The sequence below is a fragment of the Gallus gallus genome, chromosome 2 (genome assembly GCF_016699485.2).
Source record: "Gallus gallus isolate bGalGal1 chromosome 2, bGalGal1.mat.broiler.GRCg7b, whole genome shotgun sequence".
NCBI lineage: Eukaryota > Metazoa > Chordata > Aves > Galliformes > Phasianidae > Gallus > Gallus gallus.
In genome coordinates this window covers 32,108,091-32,124,147 of record NC_052533.1, presented here as the reverse complement: position 1 = coordinate 32,124,147, position 16,057 = coordinate 32,108,091, and the positions used below count along the sequence as shown (strand labels likewise).

Sequence of the window (16,057 nt, the reverse complement as noted above, 5' to 3'; positions counted from 1 at the left end):
TGCCCTTACAGTGCTCCAGTCCTCACCTGCTCAGTGCTACCACCTTATGCAATGCCGCCGGTCCCTGCTGAATGGTGACAGGCACTGAGAGAAGACACGTCATGCCATACTTCTCAGCTGATGTCTTGATGTAATGCTCCATCTCCTTCTATGCATGAGAATTACTCAGCCTGACCCGAATGGGAAACCCCAGGGCACTGGGACCCCACAGCAGAGCAGAGCACAGCACCGCTGGTGTCAGACCTAGCACTGCTTCTATGCTGGAAGCCATGCAGTGCTACAGGCACACAACCATGCAGAAGGGAGCAAAGGAAAAAACAGAAAACTGATTGTCAAGATGGGATCCAGGTAACATTTCATGGAGCACTGTAGTGGTACTGCAGCAGCCTTCCTGAGGGCTATTCCTGATTGACTGCAGCTAAATTTTTATTATTATTATTTTAAGAAAAAAAAAAGTGAGAAAAAAATACATCATTGAAGCCAGTTACTGTATAAAAACTACTGCAGCAGGTTGTCACAAAACAGATCATTTTGGGAAGGAGAATCTACCAGCTGGCAACCGCTGCTTTTCAGTGGTGTAGAAGCATTAATCCTTAAATCCAGCAGCTCACTTTAACAGCAGCTAAGCTACAGAGAGAGACATAATTAAAATAAGAACTGTGACATCAATGTAATTTATAATGGGCTTTCCACATGTACGAGCACTCAGAGGTGCTTTATTAAACAACTATTTTTGTCTGTATTTAAAGTCTCTTGTTTCCTGTTTATTTCATAGATTCCTTGGGACCCATGACTGCCTTTCTGCCTGCGTTTGCACAGCTTCTACACCACAGGGCAACTGAATGAGGCTTCTGGGTGCTGGTTTCTCCTAACTAATTACACTATAGCACTGGAAAGACTATGGTGCTAGTACTTGCATTTTCAGATATCTCCTTTAAATATACACACACACACACCACATTGAGAACAGTCACAAAGCTCACACTGACTACAAGCCCTTACATTAATGTGAGTACAGTGCACCGATATAAGTTCTTCAAATTACAATTGATTGAAGACAAACCCTTCTTAGATTCAACGTAACATACTCACGATCAACAACAGAGTGCTGGATTTCAAACCAGGCATTACAAACCCAGCATAATATCATCGGTTGAAGTAGGCATAAAAATTATTTTCACCTTCTGTACCAAATAGACATCAGCATTCCCATTTTTCTACAGGAAGGTGTGCTCAGCTTGTGTCACTCAAGCTTGTCCCTACATCACTTTTAGTTTCAATTCCCCCAGCGCTCATAGGAAGAACGTCCCCTTTGCTCCACCCAGTGCCTGCCGATCCGAGAAGCAGACTGGGAAACACGAACTCAAGCTGCTGTTTCCCTTGTGCCATCAGTAAGAGAGTCTGTGCAACGTTAGGACACGGGACCAGCCGCATGGGCGGCGGTGATGCGGCCGTGGGCTGGGTGGAAGTCCCAAAGCACTTGAATGGACCAGAGCCAGCCCTTGGCGGGCTTACACGGCACTCCAGCCCGCTTTTACCTTCTGACCGCTGCCAAAAGGGTTGGGCAATGCTTACCCAGGATTTCCACACACTCGGAGGGGCTGTGAGGACGTGGACCACGTGTCTCCTCTGGGAGCTCTCAGCACAGCCGGGTTAACCCGGGCAGACCCCAGAGGAGCAGGCAGGCAGCCGCCCGCCCACACTCCCGCGCCCATCGCAGCGCCCGGCCCGAGCCCCGCGGCCAGGCCTTCCTTCCCCTTCACGCCGGCTGCCGGCTCGACGTGCTCGGGGTGTGCCCTGAAGCCCTCTTCCTACGTGCCCCACAGTGCTCGGGTTTGCCATCTCAACACAAACGAAGGCAGCCCCCTGACTAACAGAAAGGCACAGCACGTGAACACATATCATACACGCTACACACGATTATATATGTTACATTTACGTTACGTGTGGACACGCAGGTCTTTTGCACATCGGTATAACGCCGGTAGCTGCCGAAGGGAGAGGGCTCCCCTTCGGGCAATAAACGGGTTGGTTCAAAACAAGGACATTCATTACGTAAACCGACGTCCCTTACTGCCTGATACCAATCATCACTGAAACGAGCCGTTACGCAGCCCCACAACGCAGGGGCTGAAGAGAACCCAAGGCGGGCAGCAGCCCCACGGACCCCAGAACCACAGCCAGCTCCCCCAGCCGCCGCCCGAAGCCCGCTTAGAGCCTCACAGGGACGATCCCACCCCGCGCAGCCATAGGGAGGCGAGCCACGAGAGCCGCAACCCCGACCATACCGCCTTCGCGAAGCCGCCCGCGGTGACACCAACGCGGCCCGGGCAGCTCCCCGCTGACAGCTCGCCGCTCTGCCGGCGCCGCACACAGCTCCACACAGCCGCTGTCACCGCCCCTTAAGCCGGGAGGCGGAGCGCACGTCAGAGGCCTCGGGCGGGGCCGCGCTGCCCCGCGTTTGCCTGCCGCCATCACCTGGCGCCGCGGTCCTCCTCCTCGAGATCCCCCGGGCGGGACGGGGCAGAGCTGAGCCGGGAATCCCGCCCTGCGGGCTGTGAGGGAGGAGCCCCGCGCCTGTCAGCCTAAGGGAATGTACGCTAATGAGAGTGGAAGGAAAGGTGGTAATTCCGTGTTAAAACAAGAAGTGGTACCTGTTTCAGTGTCTGAAGGGCTGGTACCGTTACAGAATCTGAGCTAACTCTCTGCTTTCCAGAATGGAAGAGTTCTTTGAATGTACGTTTACCTCGTTCCTATGTTCTGAAAGCCTTTCCATCTCATCTGGGGGCTGAGCTTTCTCACCAGAGATGAAAATGTGAAGCAAGACCTGAGATAAAATATCCTGCTAAAGAAAAATAATCACTCTTAATTTGTCATAAAGCGGAAGGTGTTGCATTAGGATAGTTCTGTTCTCAGTTCAGAGTTTACATAGAGAATTTGCATACCTGTATATTTTCAGTGAAGTTCCTGCGCTGCTTTTGTCCATTTTTTCACACTGGTGGCACTGTGTCATGACGTGATGTCCAGAAGTGCATTTCTACCAAGGTTTTTCCAACAGCTTCTCGGGGTGCAGCTGCAGTGCTGGTGTGAACTGTGGAGGTTTGCTGCTGATGCTATTCGAGGCCTTCCTTTCTGCTCTCTGGATTATTTTGTGGAGCATCCCCAGGACGTGCAGAAGAAATGTTCCACCTGAAATGCAATAAGAAGCTGTTCTCCAGCCGGGGATGAAGGCAGACTGGTAACACGAGCCTGTTGAAGTGGACGGTGTGAAGGGTGGGTCTTCTGCTCAAACCCTGGGGGGGGGGTTCTTAGGCATTACTCTTAGGAAGCACAAAGAAATGACGGCAGCAGTTGTGTTACGGGCTGAGGTATTAAAAAGTGCTCAGCGCTTTGGTGTTGTGGGAGGTGCAGGAATTAAGAGTGAGAAGAAGAAAGACAGGAACCCTTCAAAAACATCCTGCTGCTTGATTGTATTCTGTGGTGGGAATCATCCTGTATTTGGCAAGGTTGTTTGCCATAAAGCATGAAATGAACACATTTGCTGGTGTCCTGCTAATAATTTGTATCCCTTTACTGGCTCTGTATAGCAGGAAGGGGTTTGACATATTCAAACATTCATACCCAAGAGTATGACATTCCTTCCGGCAGGCTGGATAGATGTTCTGAGATATGCAGCTGCTGCAGGAATTGCTTTGTCCTTTCATGTGAGCACAGCTAAGGGAGAAGTTCTGATGAAGAGGAAGAACAAGCAATTTATCAGTACATTGGAAATGTTAATGCCACAAGTACAGTAGCTTTAAAATTGATTTTCCAAGTGCAGTGCTCTCATGTTTGGTACTATCTGCTAAGTTTGCAGTCTCAGAGGTGCCTGCCTCAGAGAAACAGTCTGCTCAAGCAAAATTGGGTCAGACAGAGGGAGGGAGGGGAGGGAAGAGAGAGAAGGTTGTTAGTATTTACATGGAACGTGAAAAAGGACTTCATTTTGTTTCTTTTCTCCCCCTTAGATAATTCCACTCTGTATCATATCTGTTCGGAAAGCAGGTTAAAATGGAAGGCCTCTTGTGTTTCTAGTGTGAGGAGGAAGAAAACTATCATATGGGAAGAACAATTAATGGAAGCTAAATAAAATGTGTGCTGTCTTTTCAAGTCCAGCAAAGCAAATTCTGTATTAAAAACTGAAAACCATCAGAAAGAGCTACAGTGAAACAAACAACAACATTCTTAAAAGGACTCCTCCTTTACATATTTGATAGCAGCAGAGGAATGCAGACTCTGCTTTCCTTTCTCTCCTGTAACTTTGTTCCTTACAAGGTGTTTGCTGTTCCCTTGCTTTGTTTTTGGGTAATCTGGCTTCTGTTTACTTTTGCTTTCCTAGATCAGATTTAACAGAATATCATGGAGTCACAATGTTTGTTTGCACGGATCCACCAGACTGACAAAGTCAGCATCCAGGGCAAACACCTGAATAATAGAATAGCTTTCAGATTCTGCTTGATATTTAGGATTATTTCAGACGGTGGCAATGTTATTTTCCTATTTCTCAGTTTCCTCTCCTGCTTCTGGCTCTTTGTACTGAGATGCAAGTCACAAAGGCTGCATAGCTGCCTGCCCTATTTTCCCTGCCTACACCAGGGACTTACTGGTCCCTTGGCACTCTGTATCAGTACCTCCACAGAGCTTAGATTGAGTAAGATTTCATTTGTCCTCTGAAAACAGCTGTGCTTCCAGTACCTGCAAAGCAGCCAAGGGCACATGCATGCCTTGAGTGGGAGGCATCTGGGTCAGACTAAGGATGGTAGTTTTGTCTTCTAGCTTGTAGAGTCCTAGCCATGAGCTGGCATTTAGTTAGCACAAGGATGTGCCATGGCACATAGACTACAGATGTGGGCTACTCTTTGCTCCCCACCATTGTCCTGATGCATTCATACAAAGAGGTGGAATAAGCACAAACTTGCAACATTCCCGATCCAAATACTCTTCAGTTAATACATCAAATCGGTTTTTCTTTTGATGCAAAGAAACCCATGAAATTTTTCACATGCAATTTATTCCAAATCTGAAAAACCGTGAAAAGATTAACCACCCTTTATCAGCTCTGGAGGGAAACCTGTGTTAAGCAGATTGCATTTGTGTGTTGCTAAATGAGCATCTGTTTCATTTGGCAGATTGACTCACAATTTTCACCACTCTTCTGAAGCCTCTGGGACTCATGTCGGCTCTCTTACCATCAGCTCCCTGAGCCAGAGGGACAGGTGGGGCTGGCCCAGAGTAGCAACTTCTGCAGTAGGTTTCCTGATAACGTCCACACAATTATTTGCTAAGACATCTTTTTGTTGCCTGCAGGCAAAAGGTAGCTGAGAGCAGTAGGAGTGGGAACCACGGGGAGCCTGGAGCAGAGCAGAAGCAAGGAGGAATGATTGAGAGGTATTTGGGTTGATACTTTTTATCTGAGATGAGTGCAGACAGGAGGGATGAAGCTGACAATGGATATTTTAAGAGGAGCCGTAGCAAGGGGAAGAAATTCAGGTACATGATCATCAACAGCAGTAATGGAACGAGGAGAAGCAGGTTTGGAAAGATTGGGATTTACTGGGGCTGGCTCTGTTGACAGAATGGTGGTGCTAATGGGGAGGGAAGCACTTTCCATAACAGCTGGAGGGTGTGTGCTTGTTCTAATCAGATGGAGAGAATAAAGAATGTTTCTCATTGGTACTTTGGCAGCAAAGAGACAGGTCTCTGGTCTGTGAGTGATCGGGCAGCTGAACAGATTGACACACATCAGCTGAGTTGCATTTCTCTGGCATTGGTTCATGTCAATTCTGTGTTGTACTGTCTAATTTAGTGGGAAACAAGAAAGAGGTAAGCTAAGTGCTAACAGCTTGTACAGTAGGGGCTTACCTGACAAGGTTTTGGTTGGGGGGGGCTGTGGAGGTAGCCTCTGTGAGCAGAGCCCAGCACTGTCTCATGTCAGAGCAGATGCAGCTCCAGCTGCTCCAAAAGGGGCCTGCTGCTGGCCAGAGCTGAGCTGAGAGTGATGCTAGGTGGGCCTCAGAGAGAAAAGATTCAAGAAAGGGAATAACTGCTGCTCAACAGCAGCTGAGAGAGAATGGCGAGGAATGGGAGAGAAGCAGCCATGCAGGCACTGAGATCAGTGCAGAAGGAGGGCAGGAGGTGCTCTAGGTGCAGAGCAGAAGTTCCCTGCAGCCCAGGAGAGGTCCATGGTGAAGCAGGATGTTCCCCTGCAGCCCACGGGCACCACACAGCAGATCTCCATGTGCAGCTGTAGAGGAGGCCACGGTGGGGCAGGATGCATGGGAGAGCTGGATTTCAGTACCCCATTACAGCAGAACATTCTCTGGTTCACATGGATGAAATCTACTGAGCCAGCTGGCATGGCACCCGGAGGAGATGAGCCATCAGAATCCCTCTGGACTCTATTTTAGGTCTGTCTCAGGAGACCCTGTTCAGTCTTTCAGTAGTGAGTGCCATGTATTGGTTTCCTCCTGCTGCTATTTGTTTTGCAAATTTACAGTGAAGGAGTAGCACACTTTGCACTGCTTTGCATTGAACTGTATATGGTGGTCCCTGTGAAATGATCCAGTGTGGGGAAATTTGAAACCCAGCAAGGCCCAGAGAGTTGCACTTACTGTCCACAGTGGATGCTTTTGTTCACTTTTAACATATTTGACTTCTTGTGTGTATTATGCTACCTCACACTACTGTGCACTTATTGCAAGGGAGCGTCCCCCAAGGGCCTGCAGCAACACAGATCTACTGCTGTAGTTGTTTTCTGCATGAGCAGGTCCTGTGGTGAGCATCACCACTGTCTGCTCTTAGTGACTTCATGGGGGCTTTACTCACTGTGTTGCATGGCCAAAAATCTCAGGCCCAGGGTTGCCTGGAGTACACAGCTTTGAATTAGAGATGCTCTCAGGTGTTTGAGGGACTCTTCAGTTGCTGCTTGTGGCTTACTTCTTTCTGATTCCAAATCCCAAAAACAATTGCTTAGGTGTGTTTAACTGCCTTATACTCACCAGTGTGGATATTAGCGTGGTAAGAGCTTCCAAATTGCTACAAAGCTCATTGGTGTGGCCTTACAATTGGTTGGTAAGGAGGATTGCAGTGCCTCCCCTCTTAGATCAGCTTCTGACGTGAGATTCTCCCATGCACGTGCCCCAGTTTCAAACAAATTATTCTGGGCTGCTCTCTCTCATCTCGTTGGCACAGTTAAGCAAGGAAACAAAAGCAGTTTTGCAAGGATTGTATGACTTCAACCAAAGCACTTTGATACAGCAGAACTCTGACCACGGGTGTGTCGTGCAGTATGGGGGGCACACCAGTAAGCCTCCCACACCTGTAGCTCTCACCTGCCTCTTTAGAGCATGCTGTCTTTCATGTCAGAAAGAACTCAGGCCTTGGTACACCAACCTCTATTCAGACCAACGGCGCAGACACAAAGCCCAGCTCTCACCCAGTACAGGAAGCAGGAAGGTATGCAAATGTTGCATGAGAGCCCGCTGAACTGTCTGAACGGTGAGGTATGAGAGGAGACATGAAGTTGGTTCTTCTTTCTCCTTGTTCAAAGCAAGCACAGCAGCAGGCAGCCTGCAGCAGCTGTAACTCAGCTGTTTCAGACAGCGAGCAATGCAGAGGATCATAAGGAAGAGCAGGAGTCCTCCAATTTCCGTTCTCCACTACCAGAAAGCATCTTTTAAATGTGCATTTCTGTCTTCAAAATTCACTCCCGAGTCGCTGGCTTTATGCACATACATTGTCCTCTACAAAACTGAGGTTTAGCATTGCATTTAACTTCATTTTTGCCTTTGCAATGCACTGCCTATTAAATCAAATCACCTCTTTTTCAAAACAACAGCATCTCTTGTGAAGAGAGCAGTTAATATCTATTATTTGAAAGAGTGAGGGATGAGAAATGAGTCTGCAACAGCCTATGTTGCAGCACTTATCACAATAATGTAAAGAAACACGAAATACTCCTTACGTCTTCTTCTGCATAACATTCCCCGAATATGGCAGAATAATTCTGCCCGAATGGGTAAAGCTCCCTCTGCTCTTTGCATCGTTTTCTTCAGCCGCTCTGCAGCACCCTCAGCCTTCATCACCAGCTCAGCTCCATCAGTCAGCCCAGCGGTCACTGGCGCTACTGCAGCGAAAGCAACGTCTTCCAGTGCAACTCCAGCACAAAAACCTTCCTGGAGAGATAGTGATTTACTAAGGCATAATCTCTGAACCAGCTTGAGATATCTGCGTTGTACGGAGGCAACCTTTCTAACCGTCGAGAAGCTTTCCCAAATCTAGGTTTACCAGCATTTGCTGTGGGTTCTTCTGCAGCTCTCGCACAGCAGAGCAATGGATTTCCCTGGCACCCAGCCCCGCAGTGGAGCAGTCAGCCTGCAGGCACCCACCTCTGCTCTCTGCTGCTGCCCCACGGCTGTCCTGGACAAAGCAAGCAGCTCCAGCCTTCTGTCCAAGAGTTCAGTAAAGCAGCTTTGATACCACTTGAAGGAAGCCTACAGTAACTTGGGTCTCTCGGGGCACCGTACCACCCCCAACCCGAACAGCAGCCATGAAACCAGTGGTAGGAAGGCAACCGTGACTGCCACAGAGATCAGCTCTAGAAGCTGTTCTTCCCCACAAGCATTATTGGTGGATAAGAAATTCCATTACAAGCATGCTAAGGGCTATTTATATATTTGTTACCTGATGTATTTATTCAAGTTTCAAAATACTGTCATATTTTAAATTTTATCATTTAGTCCTTGTGCATTCTAACAGTACATTTGCAGCGTTCAATGTGGATCTTATGTCTGCCATGGGATAAAGAGAACCAAGGCCTCCTTATTCAAACTGTGAGCCGTATTTAAGCAGTAAATACTGAACACATATTGTTACCTTTGTTTCCCAGGCCGACTCCTTTCCCCCTAAGACAACACAGCACCCTCTCACTGAAGGCACAGACCTTCACATCAGCTCCGGTTGCTGACCTAACAGCAGCAAACAGGTCAGCATGCAACAAGAGGAATGGGGTTCCTGAAGGGGACATCGGTGCCTGGAACCATCCTGAGGAAAGTGGCCACTCACCTTTGAAACTTGGGCACTGCTTCCCATCCATTCTCAACAGCATCACAAGGCTGTGCAGAAGCATTTGTTTTTCCCTATTCTCTACCACTACCTGCATTACACCATAGCAGGCAGGCTACTGGCATCTTCCATTGCCTCCGGGTCTCCCACCAAACTGAGGGCCAACACACCTGAAAAACTCTTTGGTGAGTGGCATTCAGAAGGGCGGTGCACAGTGCTTGGAAGCAGCACCCACAGGGCCAGGTGTGGGCTGTGCAGGCTCAGCCTGGAGAACCACAGCCTACGGCAGTTTGCTTTGGCTTGCAGATTCAGCCACAGCATTTGAAATAAAAGCAGCTGAACAGGAGGTGCTGTAATTGCTACACCTAGCAACATGTTTAAACGCTCAAAGCAACTGTATCTTGAACTGCCACTGGAAGGGTAGGACCAGCTGCGAGTCAGCACCTCATTCAAAAAGCCATAGGTTTAACAAGTTGTTTCTTATTTTTTTTCCTAAACCAGGTGCATATCATGTATTTTCTAAGCAGGACGTGCAGAATACTGATGGATGTGGCATCTTTGCATTATTCTCTTAAAGCAAAAGCCTTCACCATCTCCACGTGGATTATTAATACTGTAACTACTGTCATTGCAATGGCACTCAGGTAAGCAGAAGTGTTTCTGTTGTTCAGGCTTGATGATGGAAAAAGCAAAGGGCTTCAGTTTTTTTTTTTAGCTTCTCAATGCATTGAGTACAAGCAACACTTTGCAGTACAAAGAAAACCAACATCACAATTACTTCCCTGCCTTTTGATTGTTATTTTAAAAGGCAGAGTAAGCACTTCAAGTATTCTTTGTACTTCAGATTGAGCAGTCTCATTCTGTCCAGGCATCAGTAATACATTTTTTCTACATCAAGGCAGAACTTTGAGTGCTGACTCAAGGCTCAGCTTTTTTTGACATAGACTTTGCAGCAAAACTCCATACAGACTTAAACTACACGCAGAACAGTGCACCTGAAGAAAACCACTTGGGGAAGGAGGAACCAGAAGCTAACAATGCCTTCCCTAGTCTGCAGAGCCTGAGTGGTACATTCACTAAGGATAACAAGCCCAGCAATACAACACCCCAAAGGGCTGTCTTTGCACTGAATAAAAGTCATTGTGCAGACAGTGCAGTGAATGTAAACACTTGACCACACACTGAAACCCTCATCTAGTAACAGAATACACCGTAATCAGTTCTCAAACAGTGTGCCAGCAACACCAGCATCCTCAGAAGTAAGAATATGAGCTCCCATCTGGACAGTGCCATCTGGAGCAATGGGAATCATCTCCAATTTTCTCACCACGTTAACGCTAATAAATCCCATGGCACTTTGCAAGGAAGAAAAGCACCACTCCTGCTTGTATGGGGGTAGATCAACAGCAGGCTCTTTCTCTGGGAGAAGTGCTCCAGTTTTGCCTGTTTTAACCATCTGCCATTTATTTGAAATAAGAGCCCAGAATGGCTTGATAAGAGTCCCTGAAAGGGACTTGGGGAGATGAAGTTTTCCATTTGACCTTCAAAAGCTTCTGACTTGACATGAGCCGAGGGCTAGGCCTGCCCTAAGTGGGACAGGAGAGGGCAAATCTCAGTGCTCCCACAGCCTCCTGCCCGGTCCCACTGAGGCATGGGGAACACCAAACACATCTACCTCCGCTGCTGCGTACCCTGCAAGTGCTGCCACAGCTGAAGTGTGGGAAATCAGCGAAAGACTATCAAACTGAAACTGCTCATGAACAGCACACGTTTGAGAAAGATAAAATCAAAAACAGCCACTCAGCACATTCACTCTGCAAAACAAAGCAGAGAGCACAGCTCCTTAGTGAGCAGAGGCAGCTTCAGAGACTAATGGGAGAAGTGTGGCTCGACCTGGCCCTACAAAGCATTGGTGTCAACCAGGCAGCCACACTTGCACAGTATGCCCTTAGAGATGGAGTCTGTGCAATAGGACTCCCCATTTTAAGGGAGGCATCCCACAAATGTGGGGGCACCTGTCTTGGCTCTTAGCCCCAGGTTAGAGGCCTCACAGCAAAGCAAATGCCTTAAAGCTAACCAGTTACATTCCAAAGCTGAATTAAAAGGAGGTGATGCTTTGAGAAGAAATTCCGAACAAAAAGGGCACCAGAAAATATCAGAGGTCAGGAAAACACTGAGGAAAATGCCAAGGACATTGCAGACAGCTCTTAGAACAGGGAAAGGGATAACCTACAGTGTGAGAGCCTGATGTGGGCGAGTAAATAAATGGGATAACTTGCAGTTAGACAAAACATACTCCTAATTACATCTGTAATTATGGCACATTACCGTATGTCCTAAATGCACGATAGTGCATTAAGCAACCTTCAAGTAGCTCTACAGAGAACTGGATCATGAATCTGTAATTCTCACAAAGCACACAGCATTGGTTTGTGCTGAAGTGATACCATCAGCTTACAATGCTGACTGCTGATTTTGCAGACAGAAAGAATATCCATTTTATTCAATTTAACAGTGAATTTACAGTTAGCTAATGAAGCAAAAAATAGAAACCAAACGCAAAGTATATTATTCTTTCCCAATAAAGAAGGAACCAGGTTGCAAGAAGCTGATGCTATCATTAGTTATGATTTAAGTTTGGGGGTAACCTTGCACTACCTCTAATGACCACACGCTAATAAAACTCTTCATTTGGCTAATGAAGCAAACCAAACTGGGAAGAGAAGTAGTAAAGGAGCAAACACAACTAAACGCAACTGTTTGTTTTTGGACAGTAAGATCAGCACAGAGTGATGATGAAATGACAGCCTGGAATCCATTTGCTTTGGTATGAGAAAGGACAATGACCAGAAACCTCTGCATAACTCGCTAACTACAGAAGATAATTCATTTATTTAATCAGTTAAAGTTACTAACATTAGATAACGTCTTTTTGCATATGTACCAAGCACATTCAGCATAACTTTACAGAACTTGTAACTTCCAAGTGTTGCATTTCGTCACTGTCAAAATGCAGTTTGACACAAACCAAGGGGGGGTAGGGGGGAAAAAAGGAAACAAATACCAGTCAGCATTTCTACCATCGTAATGTAAAAAATTAGAAATCTACGTAACTGTAACAAGCTGTATAGTAGTTTAAATGTGAGTACAGTGCATGTTTACAGATTGTCAGAAGGAAGAATCAAATACAGGTAAAAGCTGTTATCTAGTTGCAAAATAACATTTTAAAGGTTACAAATTGCTGGGAAACAACCTTTCAACATAAATCTTTACACGCCTACCACTTACAATAACTGATAACCGACTCTTCAATCTATAGTGACTAAAACCAGCAACGTTATATAAACTCAATATCCACTCTTGAAACAAAGAAACTGCAAAGTTTCAGACAGCAGAACACAAACTGTGAAATATTTTAAGACTGAATTTAAAAGTATTTCATACTGAAGACAGGAAAATGCATGCTGCTTTAGAATTCTCATTTAGCCTGTGTATTTCTCAGGCAACTGGGTAAAAAAGCAATATTTAGGAATCCCACACACCAGGTGTAGCGATATTCCTATTAGAGGCCCCAAAGAATTAACTGCAGACTTTCACATACAACAAATTCAGGGACATTTCTCAAAGGAGTAGGCAAGAGAAGCAAACTAAGCTCGGAAACCATCATTAACCAGAGCAAGGGAACCCCACACAACATCTTTTTTTTTCCTAAAGCCACAGTGACTGAATTGCGCTCATATCCAGTAAGAAAAAATATTGAGAAGATAAAGCAGTTACACCTAAAAAGGTAACTTAGCATTACTTTAACCATCCCAGTGTTTACTTGCGATACAATGTTTTACAAGGGTTCCATTCATGATATAAACAGCTTTGGAATCTACATGAGGACAAACGGTTTTAATCATGATTTATGAGTCTATGAAAAAGATTAAAAGGTCCTTTGTTTTCTCCTCGGGATACCTATGAAGGTTTTCAGGAATAGCCGTTCTTAAGGAATCCCATCATCTCACACAGGACTGTGACAGCAGCATGAGACATGATTAGTCTGTTCAAAATGTACTAAGAGGAATTCTAAAACAAGGTTGGCCACTGACCTATGAAAAGGCAAAGCTTAAGGCCAAACCGCCATGCTAGTCATAACCCAAATAAAAGAATGCATGTAGACAAAAGCAAGTGGAGAGAGGAATATCAAGTGGAAGAAGAATGGAAAAAAGCAAAATTCTTTTCTTCCAATTTCTCCATCCCTCACTTTTGCCGACCTGAGGGCATTCTCCCAGCAGCAGATGACATGACCCAATTTAGAATTCAATGAGAAACAAACAAAGCCTCTTAATTCAAAAGTATACAGCTTAGAATCTGGATTAAAATATTACACTTTAAAGGCATAGAACTATGGAAGTATTTTTCAGGCCATTGCCCGAAGAGTAATTCTACCTGAACCATCCTATCACTTGTTACAGTATAGCCCCATATTAAGACCCAAAATTAAAGCAAAGGTTGCCATTGCCAACACACCAGGTATTTTCCAATACATCTGCAGAGGCCGCTTGGCCCTGTGACCAGCAGCCATAACCAGGCAGCATAGCTGCTATCTGTGCAACTTAACTAAGTACCCAGAGCACATGAATTTCACAGCCCAAAAATGTTGGCTCTTTCTGACTGAAAAAAAAAAACCAAAAAATATTACACTTCACCAAAAAAATTAGAGAATCAAAGCCTGACATTTGTCTGGTATTGTTATTACAGAGTAGCAATGGGGTAATATCAATCTATCCCCAAAAGAACAACTTACAGTTAAATACATCATGAACTGAGAGCTTAACATATAAAAAGTTCAGAAATATTATACCGCTTCAAAAGAGTCACAGCCTATCATTATAAAGGAAGAATATAAAACTATTTTATTGACCACTGTTCACCAGTATTTACAATAAAGTAAACAATATACAGTCTGATAACATTCAAATTACTACAAAGTTAATTTTCACCTGGTCTTCTTGGGATCGTGTGATCCCAAACACTAAAAAGAATGAATCTACAGGTGTAAAGGGCTAGGTTTGGGTAAAGAAGATACATGCACATCAACGGTATAGAAGACTACAAAACATCCGTGAGTTTGTTTAGACATTCATTAAGATTCAATAATAACCATGGAAGTTTATGAATGTTTTATAAAAGCTTTTACCTAATATGGAGGAAGTAGTAGTATCAAATGCTCTCCCTGTGATAAACGAAACAAGTTGCAGAAAGCTTTTATTTACTTGCTGTTGATGCAAAACACACTACTTCAAAAAAATATCAAATTTGAATTTTGTTAGAATGTATGCTTCTCACATCGCTAATAAATCAAATTTCAGGTTTTAATATTCATATATATAAAAAAAAGTGATGCAAACAATTATTGTGCTTCATCTTCAGGGCATGAATGCCAAGTTAGTCGTTCTTCATAAAAAGCAATTACAATCTGAGGACACTTCACGTTAGCTTCTTTGGCCAGCACCAGATCTGCCTCATCAGAGTCTTTCCTGATGTAGAAGGAAGGGAGATTAAAGAAAAGCATAATCATTAATTCACTGAACTTACATTCATATCAGGGTTCTTTAAATTATTTTAACATCAAATGGGTTTCAGGAAGAGTATGCTTTCATATAAATGTAGCAGCTCTTGATATATCATAACATTATGAAAAATATCAGCTAGAAATCAGTTTTCAGTATACTTTACACTTTAGCTATAAAGAACTTCTTTGCATTTTACAGCTGATACCTTCCTTCACCAATTTCTTTTTCTATTCTGGGGAAAACACTGTTCAAAAGAAGCTATTCCTACAGTTACCAAATGCAGTATATAATGAAGTAAAACTTTGCTAATTTTACTTTTAAAGCATAACTGGAACTTCAAAGTGAGACTTGTAAAATGTAGTAGCATTAGTCTTCAGAGGTAGCATTTACATCCAAATTGTATTAGAAGTTTATGCAAGTAACTTCTTGTCTATTACGCTGCAACTTCTCATCCTGTCTTTGAGTAACAAAATATTCCAATCTAACACGCTTCAGGCTCCTTTTTAACGTGTATGCTGATTTTACAAGTCAGCTCCATGACTACATATTCATATCTATCTTTGTTGACTGCAATCAATTATGAAAAAAACTGATCAACTACAAACAAACTAAAAAGAAAATGCTCCTTATGTTCTCCTTCGTGTTTTACTCTGCCAGTTATCACTACAGAAATTCAAGTAGTCATAATCCACATTTTCAAACTCCTCTCAGTTCCACATATTAAAGAGAATTTGTAGTCAGAAGGCAGACAACCTTTCCAAAGCACTGATCTTCAAGAGTCTAAGCACACTGCATGACAAACCAATTCTCTGGAGCCTGCTCAGTTTGACACTACTAAAGAAACTAGGCCTTTCTAAAAGGTTATTGAAAACTATAATTCTTATCCTAGCACCATAGAAAATCAGACTCCAATCAAATGTTAATTCAACCTGTTATATTCTCAATGCTGGATAAAGAAAAAAAATTATCCTACTTTCTCTACTGCAAAGACAAGATGTCTTCTGCTAACATCGTAGCTAATAGAACTGTTTTCCTCCTATCCTCCCAATAACACTAACTCCCCCCAGCACTTTTCCCTGTTACAGGCCCATAATAACAAACTTCTCCTTCATATTGTTTGTTCTTTGTCACAGCTTCAGCTTCCTCCACTAGTTGCTTCCAACTCTAACCACTTGGTTGCACACATAACAGCAGACACTAAGTTTGCTAAAAAGGTTGGCTGCCTATCAGCTAGAATCTGCTTATGTAAAACATACAGAACCAGAGTTCTGCCTGCAATTTCCCTAGCAAGAATGCTACTCAGATACACGTTCTCCATACAAATACCAGTTTTTCCATATTTTATCTGAATATTTACCTTTCTAGATTCCCTTTCTATGAAATTAAATCAAGAGAAT

At 44.3% G+C, this 16,057-nt stretch overlaps 2 protein-coding genes across 16 annotated transcripts in view; both read right to left on the bottom strand.

The window, feature by feature from the left end:
• The window catches only part of SNX10 (sorting nexin 10), a 43,730-nt gene extending 31,015 nt beyond the window's left edge, over positions 1-12,715 (bottom strand). For 4 of the 11 annotated variants that reach the window (XM_046923064.1, XM_046923082.1, NM_001030986.2 and 1 more), the window contains exon 1: positions 2,289-2,380. Coding sequence is in view for 1 of the 11 variants with exons in the window: in XM_015281467.3 (XP_015136953.2) it covers positions 2,289-2,475 (187 nt within the window). In the remaining 10 variants the exon portion in view is untranslated. Of the gene's footprint in view, positions 1-1,181; positions 1,267-1,575; positions 1,753-1,944; positions 2,502-2,746; positions 2,843-2,945 lie in introns of those variants that run through there. The other 7 variants (XM_046923079.1, XM_046923066.1, XM_040682012.2 and 4 more) reach the window with 5 other exon arrangements.
• Positions 11,973-16,057, bottom strand: part of CBX3 (chromobox 3) — a 13,867-nt gene continuing 9,782 nt past the window's right edge. For all 5 annotated transcript variants that reach the window (XM_040675354.2, XM_015281285.4, XM_015281284.4 and 2 more), the window contains one exon: positions 11,973-14,624. In XM_040675354.2, the coding sequence (XP_040531288.1) occupies positions 14,498-14,624 (127 nt within the window). In that variant the 3' untranslated portion in view covers positions 11,973-14,497. The remainder of the gene's footprint in view (positions 14,625-16,057) is intronic.